Raw genomic sequence first — 19679 nt, 5'->3', positions numbered from 1 at the left:
GGGTTTTACCTTTCTAAAAAAAGGTTCTGCCGGGGGGTCCTTTACATCCTGCCCAAAAGGGCCCAACTTGGTTTTTTTTCCAACCCTTAGACACCCCCTTACTTTTTTGTAATGGCTCCCGCAACTATGGGTATTACTATATCGAATACCAAGCCTTTTTCAACTAGAGACCCCCTCGATCTCTCCGATTACTATTTAGAAGGTAGCTGCACCATTGATAAACCAGAGAAAGTCCCCATTACAAACAACAGCCAAATTCTTAGACCACCTTATCCCTTTTATTTAGCTCTTGATCTTTAAATCAATTAAAAATTTAATTTAAATTATTTATTTATCCTATTATATATGTATTTATTTATTAATAAATAAAGTTTCTCCAATTTTTAATAAAATTATTTATATTTAATTTAAAAATATAATTTATTTTATTTGCAACAATACAAAAATAAAAACAAATTTATAAATTTATTTTAAAAACTATTTTTTTTTTTTTATTTTTTATTTTTTCCAAATTTTTTAAAAAAAAAAATCGATCAAAAAAATAAAAACAAATTTATCAATTTATTTTAAAAACTATCTGTAAATAAAAAAAAAGTTTTAAAATAAATATATTTTTAATAAAAATTAAACTACAATCATAAAGTGTAGTCGATATAATTGTTTACTAATGATTCATTAACGATTCATTAATTGATTTATTCGGAATTTATTTTTTTTTAAAAACGTTACTAACCCCTGAAGGATTGATTTCAAGTTTTAATTACCTATATTTATTAATATTTTAAAAAATATATTGAAATATAATTTCTTCCTTTTTCAAAATTATGTGATTCTAATTCAAAATGTGTAAAAATGGATGTTGATAAATTGGTAAATCTTCGCCAAATCTAAAATATATTGTTTTTTTCTAGATATTAATAAATAAAGTTTTTTATTAATAACATAATATAAAAATATTTTTATATTAATATGATATTATTAATATATAAATATATATTTTAAAACTAAAACATATTATTTTAAATAAAAGAAAATTTATAAATATCAAAATAAGAATATAAAACCAAGTCATAAATATATATTATTAATGTAATAATTTATATTAATAAATAAGAAAAATTTCCCAGGCCAAAAAAAAGTTTATTTTTTCATAGTTTTGTGTGTTTTTGTGTGTTTATGTCTATGATTTTGTATTTCTGTGTTTTTATGATTTTTTTAATAATTTATATATTTTATAAAATAAATCTTTTTTGGAAAAAGTTGGATGATAAGTTTTGAACTAAAACAAACAATTTTAACAATTTAAAAAAATGGATATTATATTTTTGTGATTTGATTTATTTGTTTTAAAAAGATAGTATTTATTTTGGTAATAAATAGTGGAAATTTTTTTATTTTTTTTTTTGAATTTTGTGGCAGTTTAAGTTTGAGAAAGATATTTTAAAACACATCTTTTTTTTAAAATATCTTTCTCTTTTTTTATTTCTTTTAAAATTTTTACGAAATAATATTATCCACGGGGAATATTTTTTTTTTTTTAAAATTATGATTTTGGTTACTCAATAAAACAATTTATTTTTATGGTAAACACAACCCATTTACAAATACAATATCACCATTAATCCAAAAAGTTTAGATCTTAAATATGGTTTAAAAGTTACAATTTTAGGAAAATGTGATACGGTGTAAAATTTACTATTTATTACCTTTATCATTAGCTTGGTTTGAAAGATACTCACATGCTTTGGTGGCAACTGTTAAGTTTAAATGATTCCGTTAATTTTTAAAGTATAAAAAAAGGTAGCTATTATTATTTGAAAATCACCATATTAAAGGCAATACTTAAGGGCAACACTCGCTATCCATTTCTTTTAAAAATAAAAAAAATAAAAAAATAAAAAATTAAAAAAAAATTGGTTGTTTAAAATAATATTATTTTAATTCTATAATATGGAATAAAATTATTAGCAGCTCACCGTATTAACTGTCAATAATTACCTAGGTTTGTGGAAAGAAATATAATAGCTACAATTAAAAGAATAATTTAGGTAAGTATATTTATTTTATTTTATTTTATATATTTTATAATAAACAAATTATATTCTAATATGTTTAAATATTTTTAAATAAAATATATATAAAAGCCATTATTTTAAAAAACAAAATATAATAAAACTATGGCAACCCACATTTTATTTAAAATTAATTATATTTTTTTTAAAAATTAATTATATTTTGTTATTTTTACGATGATTTTTTGATAAAAACAGCCTGTTTTCTATCAATTGACTTTTGGATGGAATTAACACCATTATATGAGGAATCTTTTTTTCTTGAAAACAATAGAACCAAACGTTTTTTTTTTTTTTGATAATAGTTTTGAAAAATAAGGAATGAAGAAAGCCTAGGAATCAATGTGAGATTCATTCAGATTACTTTACTGAAATATTGGAAGTAAAGGTTTATTTTATTTAATTTCTTTTTTTTTTTTTTTTTTTTTTTTTTTTATTTGATTTCGAACTGATATCAAAAACTAGTTTCTAGAAAAAAAAATAAAAAATAAATAAATAAAAAATGGAAAACTTAAAAAGCTTTGAAAAATGAGAATTAAACCGTCCAATCACATCCTCAAAATGATGGAGAAAAAAACCATAACGATTCTATAAACTTGGGAAAAATAAAAACAAATTATTATTATTGTTATTATTTATAAAATTTAAAAAAACCAAACAGATATATTAAAAGAAAGTTTGTGTAACATAAAAAAATAAAACCCTTTTCAAACTTTTCATTATAATTGTGAATGATAAATGAACACACAAGCTTTGTGAAATCATATTTTTTTTTTGAAAAAAAAAAAAAAAAAGAAAAAAGTAAAAAAAAACTATTTTATTTTTGATTTAATTTTTTATTTTTTTTTTTTTTATATTTTTTTTATTTTAAAATAAAATTTTTTTTTTTTTTTTTTGTTATTTCCTGAAATTTAAGAAAAAAATTCAGAAAATATGATGTAGTTATTTTATTTCTTTTTTTTTCAAATCTAATGTTTTATTAAATAGACAAAATATTGCTCTTATTTTTTCAAGAAATTCAATTTTTTTTTTTTAAATATTTAGAAACGATAACTAAAATTAGAATATAACCTTCACACATCAACACTTTATAGCTGATAAACGATATAGAAAGGATGGGGAAGTATCAATCACGGGGTATATATTTAGTTTTTTATGGGGGGGGGGATGGGGGAATTACCAAAGCCCAATAAATTTATTTGCATATTTTTTAAAAAAAAAAAAATTTAAAAAAAAAAAAATTTTTAATGTAAAATTAGTACCAACTTCGAATCTTTTTTTTTTGTATTAAAAAAAAAAACTACAAATGCGATAGGTTTCAATAAAATATCTTTTTGTAAAAGAACAACCCTTTTTTTTTTTTTTAACTTTTTAGTTGTGTTTGTAATTTAAAAAATTTATTTTTTTTTTTTTTTTTTTATTTTTTAAAATTTTTTTTTTTTTATTTTTTGTATAAATCGTTTCTTTTTTTTTTTTTTTATCATTTGGGGATGTTTTTCCTCACATTGAACAACAACCAGTTTAATTTATAATATTTTAATTATATATATATTTATACACATTTATATATTAACAATAAAAGTCATTAAAAATTTTTTTTTCCTTTTAAAAAAAAATATAGATTTAAAATAATTTTTTTAAAAATAAAAAATTATAATTCCCCAATTAAAAAATTAATTAATTAATTATTAAAAAACAAACAAAAAAAAATGTCATTTAAAACCAACAATTTATTTATATTGTTCTTTTTGGTTTTTGTTACCGCTGCCACCACCGTTAAAGCCCAATTAGAGTTAATTGTAGATTTTACATCAACAATCTCTTATGTCAACTACCAATGTGGGGATTCAGGTGTTTTTCCACCATGCAAATCGCTCTCTGATGCTGGAGAAAGAGCTAGACTATACATTAATGCCATCAACACACCAACTATCGATCCATCACTCACTATAAAGTTAAGAAATGGTGCCACTAATCCAATTATCGCTGGTCCAAATAATGAAATAGGAAATCTTTTCGGTTTTTGTTCAGCTCAAATATTAGTTGATTTACCAAGCGCCACCACCACTATTTCAATTGATGGTTCAACCTCAAATGGTCCATTCATCTCTTTAGAACAACCAACCATCTCCAATTCAAATATTCAATGTTCTGCTGGTATCTCATTAACTGTCAAATATTTAAAGTTAGTAAACTGGGGTGAAAATGAAGTTATCTTTATCAATGTCGACCAAACTTACAATGTAGCAACCAATAAAGCTGTCACTTTACAATATGTTAGTATACTAAACTCAAGCAAAGCAGTCATCGTACAACCAAAATACTCTACCATGGACTATGGGGCAGTTAAAGTTACACTTAACTATTGCACCTTTGAAGACCTTTACTCAAGTACCTCATCTCTTTTGCCACCATTCTTTTTAAGAGGTGTCATTTTAAATTTATCTAGATGCACTATTCAAAATTCTATTTTAACTTCATCAGAGGTATTATTCATTGAATATGGTTCATTAACAATTTCTTTTGGTTTCGCCATTATCAATGTTCATTTAGACTCTGAATATCCAATTTTTTCAACTCTTAATATTGGCACAAAGGTTATCAATAAATTCAGTACCACTATAAAGTTGAGTGATTCTTCATTTTCAACTTATATGTACCAAAGAAATACAATAGATTCACCAGAAAACCCAGCTGAACAAGTTTTTAGCTTTCTTAGCTTTGTCAATTGCACCATTCTTTCAAGTACATTTGCCTCAAACAGTTTATTTTTTTATGAACAAGCATTAAATAATCAACCATTAGACCTCAAATTCGATGACTCCACTAACCATTGGGAAGATAATACCATCTCACCAGGAAAAGTTTTGGTTTATCTCAAAAACATAGCATCTTATAAAATAGATTACGTTACCGCAAACTCTGTTGCCTCAGATGACTTTGAATATTTAATTTCATCACAAAACTCCGTTGCACAATTATCTTTTTCACAAATTGCCTCCAACAAACCATTAGTTGGATCAGGTACCACAATGCTTTTATTTGATTCGTTGATCAATTTCACACAACTTAATTTGTGCCAATCATGTGTTGTTATTGATAAAATCACCAACACCGTAGTATTCGATAACACAATTTAAAAAAATAAAACACACCCTCACATCAGTTTTTTTTTTTTTTTTTTTATTTTTTTTTTTTAGGTAGCACTTAACACAAGTTCTTTTTTTTTTTTTTTTTTAGGTCGCACTTAAGTTCATGCGTAAAAAAAAACACTTTTTCTTTTTTTAGGTTGCACTTAACACAAGTTCATTTTTTTTTGTGGGAAATTTTTAGGTGGTATATTTTTTTTTTTGTGCACGGTTATTTTTTTTTATTTTTTTCTCAATAATTTTGGTAGATAGGGCGGATATTTTGCAATATTTTTAGATAATGTGGAATCTAAAAACATTTAACAAATTTATAAGTGTGCAGTTTTTCTTTTTTTCTTAGGGAGGCACGAGTTTTTTTAATATCTGCTTTCACTTCTTATATAACAAAGAAAATTTTATAGTTCAAAAAAAATTTTATTTTTTTTTTATTTTTTTTTTTTATTTTTTAGTTTTTATAATTTTCTGGAAAAAAGATTTTTTTTAAAAATTTTTTTTAAATGTTCAATTATAAATAAAATTTTTTTTTTGCATTAATAAAAAAAAAAACAAATATAAATATAAATAAGTAAATAAATAAATAAATAAATAAATAAATAAATAAATAAATAAATAAATAAATAAATAAATAAATAAATATCAAATAAACAAATAAAAAGCAAATAAACAAATAAATATCAATAAATAAATAAATAAACAAATAATTTTAATTTTTAAATAAATTTAATACAATAAATAATAACTATACAATGACCATTACTGACTTTTTCGTCCCAGCTATTGCCTTTACCAAAGTTTCCGATATTACCAAAGCATACTTTAAAAGCCCAGGAAATCCACCTGCATCACAACTTGCCTATTTACAAAACCCACCATTAGTAAATAATGCACCATCCCTTTATAATTATGTTTATGCCGAGATCATTTTAAATTCAGTCCTCAACTTTAGCACCACTGATGCCTACGGTGCTGGCCCACTCATTACCTCTTTAGGTACTCTCCAAAGTAATATATATACCACCATTAGCGGTTTCTTCCCAGTTTTACTTGCTAATTTACCAAATTGCTTCAACACTGCCGTCGTTGCCACTGCTAAATATGACACCATCAAAAGCAATCTCAATGCTCAAAGGACATTATTAACCAATTTAAAAACTCAATGTTCAACTCTTATTAACTCAATTAACACAACTAAAAATGCTCTCCCAGTAAACCAACCAAATACAGCCTCCTATAATGCTGTAGTTACCTGCTACACTAATGTTGTCGCTGGCATCAACATAGCTTCAACACAAATTGATGCAGCTTCCAGTTTAATTGGTACAATTGGTACAAATTTAGATACCTTATCTGTAACAGCCAGTTATTATCTTGACGATCTTTGTTCAGATGCAGAGTATATGGACAGTGTAAATAATACCTGCAGTAATATTTGCTACTCTATAAATAGTATCTTAGGTTGTCTTAACGAATTCGGTAAAACAAAAGCATTGTAAATTAATTAAAAAAAAAAAATACAAATATATTTATATTTAATTATTTAATATTTATAAATATTGAATAAAAGTATAAATAATAGTAATTATTTTATATTTATATTATTAATAATAATATTAATGATATAATTCCAACAAATAATAATAATAATAATAATAATAATAATAATAATAATAATAATAATAATAATAATAATAATAATAATAAAGAATAGTAATAATTATATTAATAATGATGATAGTGATATCAACCATTATGTATAATAAATACTTTTTAAACTATAAACTTTTTTTTTATTTTTTATTTATTTTTTTAATTTATATAGTTATATCATAATAAAAACTTGCAAACAAATTTATAAAGTTTATAATTATTTTTTATTTATTATAACTAACAATTATTATTTCATTATTTGTTTTTTAAACCACGGGTTTTTAAGAATCCAGCGTTGGATGTTGTTTTTATTTTTTTTTTTTTTTTAATTATTCATTTTAAAGTTGATAATAATTTCCTTTATTATTGTAATATAAAATAACAAATTTCAAAAAAAAAAAAAAAATTTTAAATTTAAATTAAAAAAATTCACAGTTCATAAAATTACCAAATAATTTATTTTTATAAATTATCAGTTTTTTTTTTTTTTAAGAAATCTTAAATTAACAATTGTAAATATAATTTGTAATATTCAATTATTTAAAATATTAAATAGTTTTAACTTTTTTTTTTTTTTTTCAAATAAAATATAGATAATTTATTAAAAAAAATATTAATGGGTAACTTTTATGGGAAATTTTATTCACAAGGAAAAAGATAGAAATACACATTACACATACTTTCAATCTTGGGCTAAGCCTCAAATTTTGGAAAAGGATTTTATCTAAATAGATATTTTTTTTTAAAAAGAAGTTCGAATGTAAGTTGTTTCACAAAAAAAAAAAAAAAAATTATTTTTTTATATTTTTTTTTTCTTTTTTTTTTTTTCAATTTTTTTAAAAATCTTGGCTTCTATTTTTTATAATTTTTTTTTTATTTTTTTTTTTTCAAATAATAATTTTGTGTTTAAAATGGATATTAAAAATTGTGTTTATTTAATTTTAATTCTTTTTTATTTTATTTATAACATAGATGCAGATCAAAAATTTTTTGTAAATTCAAAAACGGGTATTCCTTTTGTTGATCAAGTGGGGGGACAGTGTGGTGATGAAAATTTACCATGCAAAACTTTTAGAGATGTTGGAAAAAGAGCGCTGCTTGTCACCAGCGGAGAAAAGATAACCATCAATGTTGATGCATCATCGTCTCCTATTAGTGGTGATTCTTTAGGAAATCTTTATCCATTGTGTAATGTTAATGTGCAATCTACGATCCAATTTACTGTCAGTGGTGAATCAGCAATAGAATCTTTTGTTAGTTTTGTCCCAGATAAAGATTATTCAGAATTTTCAGTTTGTGATGGTCCCAAAATATTTAGCATTAGAAAAATGGATTTTAATAATTGGAATAATATACCTGTTTTTTATTCAGAATTGGCAGAAGAAGCACAAATAAATATATTATTGGTCAATTTTTCAAATTCTAATAGAATTGTACATAATGAGCCAAAAGAAGGAATATCCTTCGACCCCAACAAATTAATATTTACATTTTCTTCAGTATCATTCAGCGACATAGAACAAACATCATCAGATCCTCCAGTTTATATTGTTGGTGGTACTTTTAAATTCGTAATAAGACTAAACATTGAAAATAATATTCTAAACAATTCACCATTTTTCTATTTATCCAAAAGTGTTTATAATGCTTCTTTTTTCCCAGTAAATTTTGCAAATAACAAAATCAAAAATCACCCTATTTTCTTGTTTGTTGATCCTTTATCAAATGTTTTGCTTTCATATTTCAATTTTACAGATAATACTATTGCTTCAATATCCCAAGTAGTTTATTCAAATAGTAATGAAATAGTTTTCCCAAGTTATGAAATTTCAGATGACCAAACAAATACCATCTCTCTTTTAGACAACTCTATTGTTTCGTTGGCCAATGGATATTTAAATTTTCAATATAGAAATGGCATTTTTGGAGCAAGTAGCTACAGCAAAAATAATCCTTTTATTTATTTGTTTAGAAAAATCAATTCAACTGGAACAGTCTTTTTTGACCAAAAACCATTTTTTTCAACAGATTTATTAAATATTTCAATTGAAGAAATATATATATCAGATTCGGGTAGATTCTTTATCAATGCTTCATATTCAAACATCTCAGTTGGTTTCGCTGGAATCTCTCCATCAAGTTTTGAATACCCATTTATGGGTGACGACAATCTAATCTCATCACCAAGTATCCAAAATTTTAGTAATGAAAAATTCTGTCTTTGTAAAAATTGCTCTTTTAATAATGGAGAATTTGAAGTCGATGTAAACCCAACATACTGTATCAAATTAACCGAAACTCCTATACCATCAGAATCATCGTCATCGTCATCCCCATCACCGTCCTCAGATGATTTAGGAAATCCAAGAGATAACGAAAATAAAAAGAAAAACAATATTATAATCATCGTTGTAATATTAGGTGTAGCTTCAATTTCATCAGTTGTTATATTCTCTATAGTATTTAAGAGACATAGAGAAAAGAAATATTTATTAAATTCATCAACTAGTTTAAGTGGAAGTAGTAGCGAACTTGGTGAAACAACCGTAGCTTCAATTGATAACGACGTATCACCAAATTTGGAATCAGTAATTTACGAAGAAGATGAAGATTATGCAGGTTTGGAAAAATTGTAAAAATAAATCACAATAATCAACAAATTAGTTTTGTATTTTAATAACAATCAAAATTTCATTTGATAATAATTTTATAAAACTAGTTATTTTTTTTTTCATAAAATGAATTTTGTTAATTTTAAAAAATAAATAAAATAATATTTAAAAATCTACACTTTTATTTTTTTTTTTCTCTATTGCTCGATTAATGAGTTAATATATGATAAATCTGATTTTGGTTCGTTATTATTTGATTTATCATTATTGTTTGAATTATAACTTGACTTATTTGTATCATTTTTTTTCTTTTTATTTTTCTTTTTATTTTTTTTATTTTTTGTATTTTTTGTATTACCCACAGAAACTCCATATTCTTTTAATTGTTCTTTGGATAAATGGACAAAACTACATTTTATACCTTTATTACACACACCAGTTTCAGCAAAAGAAAAGCAAAATGGTGGTGGCTGGGATTGTGATTGTTTTTGGTTTTGTAAAAATTGTTGTGGGGGTGGTTTTGAAATTAAACTTGCAATGGGCACCAATGGAGGGGGAACAGTCTCTTGTAATATTGTTGGTATATTTGGGTGTTTAATTTGTAAATCGTAAACATCGTCCTCTTTTTCCTCTATTGATTTATAAATATACACAAAATTATCATTTGGTGTGTGTGATAAAATAAAATATTTTTCATTTAAACTATTATTATTATTTGAAAGTGATTTAATTTTTTTTAAAATTTCTAAAGTTATTTTTGAAGATTTTACTGGTTTAAAATGTGATTTCGGACTCAATATATTAGCCATATCCTTTTTCTCTATTGATAAAATTCTATTGTTCCAAATATTAACCCTTGAAAGTAATAGGTGAGCATCTGGTCTAATAAAGGTATAAGCCCACCATTTGGACGAGTCCGAAATAGTTGTTTCTTCTAACCCTTTCTCTGGTCTATATTCAATTTTAGTTTTTAACCCGATATATCTAAACTTATAATTTGGATCTGAAATTTGACCATGAATTTTACACCTAATTAATATTTTCATACCTCCAAACTCCCATATATTATATGTTAGATTCGATTTTTTTAAATGACTTGGCTGTTCTGAAGATTGCTGTTGTTCTGTAGATTGCTGTTGTTCTGTAGATTTCTGTTGTTGTTGTTGTTGATCATTTATTTTATATTTCTTTTTTGTAAAGTCAATAGCTGGATGGGATGTTGATTTTTCACCCAATGTTAAACCTAATGATTCTATTGCTACATTAAAAAATTTTTCATTTTTTTCTCTATTTGTTATTCTTTTTTTTAATAATGGTTTTTCAATTATTGATACTATTTTTTTAATTACTTTTGTAGATTCTGGTAAAGGTGTCGATGTAGAGGAGGTTTCTCCTGAGGTATTATTATCTGGTATTGTTATATTAAATTCTTTTAAAAATATCGGAATATCCCATTCTTCTGAATATTGGTTTTGTGAATGGTTGTTTATAAATTTAATAAATGATGAAGATGACATTACAATATCTATATTTCTTTTTTCGATGATTTCTTTAACTTGTGGATCCTCTTTTAAAGGAGGTATTGACTTTTTATCCCAATAGCTTAGAGATGAGCCACAATCAAAATAGGATCTAGCTATAGAAATTTCCGTATTTGAGGGTATTTTCTCAAAGTACAGACATTTACCAAGTTCCAATACAGTTTCCCTATGGGTCAATATTGGATCTGTTGAAAGTGGAGTTTGAATTGACATATCCAAAATATCAGTTTTCTTATAGTATCTTGGTAGATTTCTTAGCTCGATTAACTTTCTATTGAAATTTTCATTAATTTGTTTTTCGACCTCTTGGTTAATAAATGAAAAAATATTGGTTGATACAGGTGATAAAGTATTTGTTGGTAGGTCGTTTGTAATTGAATTTGAAAGTTTTAAAATACTATCTAGTATTGTTGGTGCTGGTGATGTTATTTGTGGTGTTGATGTTGATGTTGAAGTTGACTTTAAAATATTTGTTTTCAATATTTTATTATCTATATTACTATTATTTAATGAATCTAAAATTGATGTTGTGGAGGATTTTGTTACAGATGGTTTTTTTAATGAAGATGTGGTCACATTTTGGTTATTAATATTATTATTAATTAGGCTGGTAATGGGTGTCGTGATACTAAATGATGGTTTTTTATTTATATCTAATTTTAATTTCTTATCTTCTGTATTGTTACTTTCATTTTCTAAAAGTGAGTTATCATTTATTGATCTTTCATTTAATAAAGATAACCTTGTTCTTTTTTTACCAATTGTAAGTTCATTATTACTATTACTATTACTATTATTAAAATTAATATTCATATTATCATTTACAATTTCCGTATTATTATCGGCCATAGTTTTATCTTTATCGTTATCGTTATCGTTATCATTATCGTTATCGTTATCTTCATCGCTATCTTCATCGTTGTCATTATTTACATCATCATCTATTAAATCTTTTGGGTAATAGTTGGGTAATCTATCTATAAATTCTTTTTTTGAAGTTTTAATATAAAATTCATCCAATTCTAAACTTGTTTTTGAAATATTTTCAAACTTTATTTCTAAATTTGATTCAAAGATTGAGTTATATTCGCATCTATAGTAATATTATATTGTTAGTATATCTTTAATAAAAATATCATTAAATAAAATATATTTTATTTAATTACCCATTATTTAAAAATTTATAACAATCATTAATCGATGTAATTTCATTATTTTCATTATCATTATTTTGTAAACCTTTTGTTTTTCTTGATAAATTTGACATTTAAAAAAATTTAATAGTTTATTTAGTATCCATAAAATACATAAAAATGAAATGAATAAACAAACTTTTAATAAGGATTAAAATTTAAAAAATTTAAATAAAAATTTTAAAAAAAAAAAAAAATAAAAATAAATTAAAAAAAATATTATTTTTTTTTTTTCGTTTTTTATTTATTATTATTTATTAAAATTCCAAAAAAAAAAAAAACAAATAAATTTAGTTATAAGAAATTTTTTTTTTTTTTTTTTTTTTTGAAATAGTTCAAAAAAAAAAATTAAATCTAAATATTTATTTTAAGATGTTGGTGAATTGTTATTCGATACATTATTATTATTAATATTATTTTCACTATTATTGTCACTATTATTATTTAAAGATTTACTACTAGTTGTTGATTCTAAATCAGAATCAATATTATTATTACTTATATCTTGAGATTGATCATCATCAATTTGAATTTCTTTGAGTTGTGATTCTATAGTTTTTTGTACAATTAAAAGATCCTCTTCAGTTTCAGAGTCAACATCAGCAGCAGCACCAGAATCGGAATCATCTTCGCTAACATCACTATCAAAATCGAAATCTTGATTTGCAACATCTTTGTAGTCTAGTTTTGGTGATTTAATTAAATTTTCAGCGGATGGAGAACGACGTAAAGTTTGGGTTGATGACATATGAGATTTGGTGGATAAACGATTTGCAACTAGAGACATCAAAGTACGTGGTGGAGATAATGCAACACTATGCTTGAAATCTTGAGGTGGCCATTTTTCATCTGGTGAACGTAATTTGTGACGGGTATTGTTTAATGATGGAGCAGCACCACTAAATTGTAATGAAATTGGGTAATAACGTTGAATGGAATTTAAATTGATTGGAGAAAGATAGTCTAAGCCTACTTTAACACTAACATTAATTGTTTTTGTTGGCTCCCATGGTAATATTTTGTTGACTGGGGGATTAACTTTGTTGGTACCTGGTTTTTGTTTTAATAAATATTTATCACATGCTGATATTAATACTTGATCATTATTTTGTTCAGCCTCTTTTTTAATTTGATAAACACTATCTTTGTCGTTTAATAATATTGAAATTTGTAATAAATAAATATATTCACCCAATTTTGAAAAGCAATCTTTGGCTAAATTGTAATGACCAGCATTCATACATTCTCTTCCGAAATCTCTCATATTTTCTTTTAGTTTTAAAAATTGTCTCTTTTCGGTTTCGTTTAATGTTTTGAGTGAGTTCATTCTATTAAATTCTGATGATAAATGACGATTTGCATCATCGTATTGTTTTGATATCCATGCCATTCTAAATTTATCTAATGATGATTGTTTTGATTGTGATGATTTCATTTCATTGGCTAAGGAATATGCTAAATCTGTGAACGATTTCTCTCTAAGTTTATCTAATACAATTCTGCTAATTCTATTGAAATCTAATTTAGATACAATATTTTGTAAGCATGTTGATAAATATTTCTTTTCATATTGAATGAATGGTGGTAATGATAGTAAACCCATGATCAAGCATTCAAGGATACCAATTGCTTGACAACGTATTGAGGTTTCATTTTTACCCGGTACTTGAGGGCCTTGATAACCAAATAACATTCTATCTGGTAAAATGGTAGATAGAATAATTGGGGACTGTGATAATGTTGAAATTGGTCTAACTGGTTGATTATTTTGCAATGTCATATACATTAAATGAGTTGGTGTTGTATAAAGCAATGTCCATTCTAACCAAATTATACTATGGAAATATAAAGAAGAGGTGATCGAATGCTCTGGTGGTGTTGAGATTTGGTTAATAATTTTTAGACGTGAATTAGTAATTAAAATTCTTTGATTTGTTAAAATTGCACAGACATGTTGGGATGATCTTGGATCCGATTGCCATTCAACTTGGAATACCTTTTCGTTTGGTTGTAAAAGTAATTGATCGCCGGTAACATCAACACTATATTGATCTTTAGTTGATGGGTCATGTTGTTGATTTATATTCTTTGAAAAGTAAATACAGTTTTTTTCTTGTGAGAAATATAATACAACTTTGTTGCCAAATAGCGGAGTAGAGTGTACTGATGTAACTTTTGGTAATAAATTATGATTTTTAAATGAGCTGACGCCTTGTTTAGAGAGAGTTGCAACTTTGGCTAATTTGCCATCTAAACCTAAAATTAAAATTTGTTGATTGTTACCTAGAAAAACACAATCTACACCATCACCTTGTTGATTTACTGATCCGTTTAAATCCATTAACAAGTATTTTCCTAATTGAGCTTGGGCGGCTAATGAAAAAGAGTCATAGATTAAAGCGAATAGTTGGAATTCGGTATTGAATAAAAACTTTTTAGGTTTGCAAATTTCTTCGTTACTTGTAGCTATAATTGGTTGTTCAATAAGTTTTCTAGTTATACCATTAAGTGGAAGATATGATTTTACATGGGTACCATCAAAGAATGTAATTTCGGCAGGATAGTTAAAGGTTTGTTCAGGTTCAAAGAAGAAACCCATTGGAACATTAACTTTACTGACAAGAGGGAATGAATGATTTAAATAGTCGTATGAATTTATAGAGTAGATATTTTGATTAATATGTCTTATCGAAGAGAATGGTTGACTATTAATATATGGTGGAAGTGGTGATAACGATGCTGAAATATTTGGTGATGCCTCTAATTGAAGTGTTAAATAATTTTTGGTTGGATGAAATATTATTGAGGTTGCGTTTAATTTTGGTACAGTTAATGGCTTTGAGGATTTTGATAAATAGGATAATGAATCATTAATATCTGGTATACATGGTGGTATCATTGATGATGGAACTACTATTTTTGAATGATAATTGACTTCCCATGTTGAAATTTCTTCATATCCTGCTGGATTACTTGATAATACAAATAACAATGGTAGTTGTGGGTGATGTACAATTGATAAAATATTTTGACCTTTACAAATAAATCCACTATTTTAAATAATAATTAATATTATTATTTTTTTATTATTAAAACTATTATAGTATAGTAAATATTTACCTAGCAATAATTTCTTGTGATGGTGTAACTGATGTTTCACCATAAACTAAAGTTAAACCTGATGAACCAGTCATAACTAAGTATTTACCAGTTGGTTCAAAAACTAAAAAGTAATTTGCTGAATGCTCAATATTTCTAGAGTTTTCATAAGATGGGAATTCCTCTAAATTTGAAAAGGGCATTACTACATTTGTTCTAATATCCCATAGTTTTAAATGACCATCGGTACTTGCTGAGGCTAAAAATGGTCTGTTTGGATGATGTGCAAGGGCTGAAATTGGTTTTTTATGACCCTTTAACTTGAATGGTTGATTACTTACTTTGTTAACAAAATCAGCAACTAAATGTTAAGATAAAAATATTAATATTTGAATTATTATAAAAATTTGTTAACCCTAAAATAGTTAATACTTACCAACAATATCATTTGAATTAACTTTAGAAAAATAAACAGCTGGTTTACAGTGTGAAGCGACTTTACATGTAATAGGTCTATTATCATCAACTTTTAATTGATGGACAATGGTTTGAAGTTTATGGGTTTCTGGGTCAAATAAATATATAATTCCTACTGCTGTAAATACTAAGAGATAGGTTGGTGTTTGATTGTTACCAACTAATGTAATAATATGTTTAATAATTTCATTTTGGTCAATAAATAATTTACCAAAAATACTTTGTGTAATAATATCATAAACTAAATTTAAAATAAGAAAGTTATATTAATAAAAGTTTTTTATTATTATTATTATTTTGTATTATTATATTATGATAATTATTGTTTAAATAATAAGGTATATCTTACAATGAATTTCATTTCTTATGGCAGCATAAAGCACAGGTGCTCTTGGATGAAAACATAAACAATTAAATAAAATTTGATTTGCCATCATATAGTTTGTAGTAATGATTGTATTGGAAGTTAAATGGGATGGTGGTAAATTTGAGGATAGTGAGTTATATTGTAAACCAATTTGGCTGGTACCAGCTCCTATTGAAAGTGTTGAACCAATGGAGGTCTCTGATGAAGCTATTGATGATGCTGAACTAAGTAATAAAATATTATTCGACATATAACCACTGGCACTACTATTCATTGATGTACCATTCATTAATGATGCTGATGATGTGGATGCTGATGATGAGATTTGACTACCTTGTTGCTGATCGGTTGGGGATGAGATTTGGTTTACTGATCCTCCTTCATTTTGGTAATAGTTTTGTTGGTTCGATAACCCACCATTTCCAACTAATACTGTAGAGCTTGATGGTGAATGATATGAACTAGATGTTGTATTACTGACCTTTATACTCGAACAAATTCCAATTTTTAACATTTTTATTTATTATACAAAAAAAAAATATAAAAATATAAACAAATAGAATATTTATTTATTATAACAGTTATTTAATAGTATTTAGGTATTAATACAATATAAAAAAAAGTACAATACCTACTTTATATGAATAAAGAGGTTTATAAAAAAAAAACAATTTCAAACAACTAAAATACAATTGGTGTATAAATATATATCTATATATCTATAAACTAAATCACACTCTTTTAAATTACAACAAATAAAAAACTAAATAAATAATGTATGGTGTGATTTTTGTGATCAAAAAATATTTAAAAAATAAAAAAATAAAAAAAAAGAAAAAATTTAAAAAAAATTTAAAAAAAAAAAAAAATTAAAAAAAAAAATCTTTTTTTTTTTTTTCATATAAAGTTTTTTTATCTTATTTTTTATTTTATTTGGTTTATTATAATTATATATATTGTTTTGGTGTGGTTATGTGGGGTTTTCTTGATTAATGTACACTAGTATTTAGCGATAAGTTATTGACATAAATATTTTTGTAATAATTCATGATTAAATTTATTACATATTGGATCTCTTGAGTAATATCCAAAAGCGGCAATAACTATTGGAGCTAAAACGATTGAAACATTTCTGAGGATATGACTGGGTTTAAAAGAGGAAATTGCAGCCTTTAAAAAAATGGTGAGGATTAGAATATGTGTTTTTTAATGTTATTCGTTGAATTATTATACTTACATCACAAGTTGCATTGCAAAGGTTAACCTCATCGATATCATAGCTTGGTGATTTGTGTTTAGCTGGTTGCTGTTTACCTTTTTTATTTGAATTGTTTGTTATTGCTACACTATTGGTATTATTTTGGTAATATTTATTTGATAAATTATTATTTTCATTTTGGGAAAATAATGCTAAATCATAAATATTTGATTTTGAAAGATTTACCAATTGAATACCACTCTTTTCTAAAGTTCTCCATTGTAATAAAATGAATAATAATAAATTATTAACCTGAGCTATAATTTCCACATATCTACCCTTTATTACTGAATAACAATCTTTATCTAAATTTAAACAATCAATAACTTTGCTTAAAAGCTAGTTTGAAAATTAAATAAAAAATTAGTTAATAGGAATATTTAAATTTTATTTTATACTAAACATACCATATTTCTTAAATTTTCATCAAAGGTGACACAATAGTTCAAAAGGGTAAGGAAATAAGCTGGTGATACTTTGTTGTTTGGGAATAATTTTTCGACATCAAATAAAAAGTCTGAATATTTCATTGCAACTGGTTGGACATTATGTAAAATTAATGCATTAATAAATTCGTCTAATGCCAAATCTAATACAGTTTCTTCTATTTTTACACCATTTTTTTGAATTTTCCTAATAAAATAAAAATTAATATAAAACAATTTTAAATTTTTGTAAAAAAAATATTTACTTTGATTCCAACAAAAGATCTGAAAATTTAACAAATAATTCTAGATTTTGCTCGCTATTAATTTTTGATTTATACAATGCTGGGAAAATAATTTGTAACCACACTATAAAAAAAAAGAATTAATATTAGGTTGATATTTAAAATGACTTTTAATTTTAATACAAACATGATGAGGATACGGATGGATTGGTATTGATTGGTTGATAAAACAACCAAAGATATAATGATACTACATTTGGTTTGAGTGATTGTAAATTAAGAGATTTAAAATGATTTGCATTCTTTAATAAGGCATCTGGGAAATATCTTAAGATTGTTTGAAGTAAAATTTCTAGACCAACACCACTAGTTGTCATTGAACCTTTATCTTTTCTTAAAATTGATACAATATTATTAGTTAAAAAAATAACTGTTGGAATAATATTACCAATTGGTTTTCTTTCAAAAAATGAAATTGTTTCTTTTTTAAATTTTTCATCAAATTTTGATAAATAATCTATTAAAAAAAAAATGGTAAGTATTTTACTAAACAACATTTTTATTTTAATAAAACTTACCTAGTTTCTGATGATATACAGTTTGGTCGCTTGGTACTTTACCAAAATGGTTTTCTAAAAATTCAGAAACATATTGAACTTGAATATCGACAACTGAGGGAAATTTAGTTTCAACATTCTTTAATAATTCATAATATTTGTCAAACTCAAACTAAAGTATTTATTATAAAAAATAAAAAATAAAAAGTTAATAATTTTTGTTTTTTTAAAATTAATTTAATGGCTGTAATTACAGTTTTGAGAGCTTCAGCAAATGCTAATCTTTCATTTGATTGTGGTTGATTTTGTTGTTGTTTTTGTTGTTGTTTTTGTTTTTTTTGTTTTTGTTTTAATTTTAGTTGTTTTTCTTTTTCTCTAATTTCAGTTAGTTTACCTGGATTAAAACTGTACCCATTATCTGGGTTCTCATATTGTTTTTGGAGTTGTCTTTTTGGATGTGAATGTTGTTCTACACCAACTTCACCATCTGATGCATCATCATCTAAAATATTCCATGGATTATAATTGGTTGGTCTATTTTTAATTGAAAATGCTTTAGATGAATCTGAAAATAACTCTGCAATTTTTTTTTGTTTTTCCTTTATAAATGAAAAAAAAAATAATTAGCAATTAAATATAGATGATATTATTTTCATTGCTATCATCATTATTATAAAGTACATACATCATGTTCTTTTTGTTCTTGATCTCTCTTTTTCTTTTTTTCATGTTCTCTAACCTCTTTTTTTTCTTTTCTTTCTCTATTTTTTTCTTCTTTGGTTGGGACACTAGTCCACTCACCTTCATCACTATCATACGAATTGTTATTTGTTGTAACATGGTTGTTATTGTTGTTGCCCTTTTTTTTAGCCATTTTTGATGTTGTAAATAATTCTGTTTATAATAAAAAAAATAATAATGAAAATGAAAAAAATTTTTGGAAATAAAAAAAATTTTTATTTTTAATTTAAAAAAAATTTATAAAAAAATTTTATAAAAAATATTTTAATATATTTATTTACTTTTTATAAGTTTAA

The 19679-nt window shown here is 24.4% G+C and overlaps 7 protein-coding genes across 7 annotated transcripts; 4 read left to right on the top strand and 3 right to left on the bottom strand.

Moving 5' to 3' along the window:
• Nucleotides 1-111: 111 nt before the first annotated feature.
• DICPUDRAFT_151827 (uncharacterized protein) lies at nt 112-300 on the top strand (the record flags this gene model as incomplete). Its single annotated transcript, XM_003287649.1, has 1 exon — nt 112-300. The coding sequence occupies one exon, from the start codon at nt 112-114 to the stop codon at nt 298-300; it is 189 nt and encodes a 62-aa protein (XP_003287697.1).
• A 3481-nt stretch (nt 301-3781) lies between these two features.
• Nucleotides 3782-5212, top strand: DICPUDRAFT_78538 (uncharacterized protein; the record flags this gene model as incomplete). Its single annotated transcript, XM_003287648.1, has 1 exon — nt 3782-5212. The coding sequence occupies one exon, from the start codon at nt 3782-3784 to the stop codon at nt 5210-5212; it is 1431 nt and encodes a 476-aa protein (XP_003287696.1).
• A 584-nt stretch (nt 5213-5796) lies between these two features.
• Nucleotides 5797-6997, top strand: DICPUDRAFT_91961 (uncharacterized protein). The gene has a single exon (XM_003287647.1). It carries the CDS (start codon nt 5968-5970, stop codon nt 6712-6714), a length of 747 nt encoding a protein of 248 aa, XP_003287695.1. The 5' UTR covers nt 5797-5967; the 3' UTR covers nt 6715-6997.
• Nucleotides 6998-7779: 782 nt separating this feature from the next.
• On the top strand, nt 7780-9504 carry DICPUDRAFT_78536 (uncharacterized protein; the record flags this gene model as incomplete). Its single annotated transcript, XM_003287646.1, has 2 exons — nt 7780-7795; nt 7841-9504. The coding sequence occupies 2 exons, from the start codon at nt 7780-7782 to the stop codon at nt 9502-9504; spliced, it is 1680 nt and encodes a 559-aa protein (XP_003287694.1).
• Nucleotides 9505-9600: 96 nt separating this feature from the next.
• Nucleotides 9601-12319, bottom strand: DICPUDRAFT_97792 (uncharacterized protein). Its single transcript, XM_003287633.1, has 2 exons — nt 12188-12319; nt 9601-12114 (listed from the first exon to the last, which is right to left on the bottom strand). Exons 1-2 carry the CDS (start codon nt 12286-12288, stop codon nt 9678-9680), a joined length of 2538 nt encoding a protein of 845 aa, XP_003287681.1. The 5' UTR covers nt 12289-12319; the 3' UTR covers nt 9601-9677.
• Nucleotides 12320-12503: 184 nt separating this feature from the next.
• On the bottom strand, nt 12504-16671 carry DICPUDRAFT_97791 (uncharacterized protein; the record flags this gene model as incomplete). The annotated part of the gene is made up of 4 exons (XM_003287632.1): nt 12504-15264; nt 15335-15674; nt 15750-16031; nt 16140-16671. 4 exons carry the CDS (start codon nt 16669-16671, stop codon nt 12582-12584), a joined length of 3837 nt encoding a protein of 1278 aa, XP_003287680.1. The 3' UTR covers nt 12504-12581.
• A 384-nt stretch (nt 16672-17055) lies between these two features.
• DICPUDRAFT_54993 (uncharacterized protein) lies at nt 17056-19516 on the bottom strand (the record flags this gene model as incomplete). Its single annotated transcript, XM_003287631.1, has 8 exons — nt 17056-17327; nt 17395-17754; nt 17823-18048; nt 18107-18209; nt 18273-18602; nt 18664-18814; nt 18897-19241; nt 19328-19516. 8 exons carry the CDS (start codon nt 19514-19516, stop codon nt 17175-17177), a joined length of 1857 nt encoding a protein of 618 aa, XP_003287679.1. The 3' UTR covers nt 17056-17174.
• Nucleotides 19517-19679: the final 163 nt, after the last annotated feature.

The sequence above is a fragment of the Dictyostelium purpureum genome (genome assembly GCF_000190715.1).
Source record: "Dictyostelium purpureum unplaced genomic scaffold DICPUscaffold_107, whole genome shotgun sequence".
Taxonomy (NCBI): domain Eukaryota; phylum Evosea; class Eumycetozoa; order Dictyosteliales; family Dictyosteliaceae; genus Dictyostelium; species Dictyostelium purpureum.
Note: the sequence above shows the minus strand (reverse complement) of the source record. Positions and strands in the feature narration are given on the sequence as shown.

Coding starts and splice junctions, on each gene's coding strand:
- DICPUDRAFT_91961 (XM_003287647.1), top strand. CDS start 5,968: ATGACCATTACTGACTTTTTCGTCCCAGCTATTGCCTTTACCAAAGTT.
- DICPUDRAFT_97792 (XM_003287633.1), bottom strand. CDS start 12,288: ATGTCAAATTTATCAAGAAAAACAAAAGGTTTACAAAATAATGATAAT. Junction 12,115..12,187: donor TATAAATTTTTAAATAATGG/GTAATTAAATAA, acceptor ATATTACTATAG/ATGCGAATATAACTCAATCT.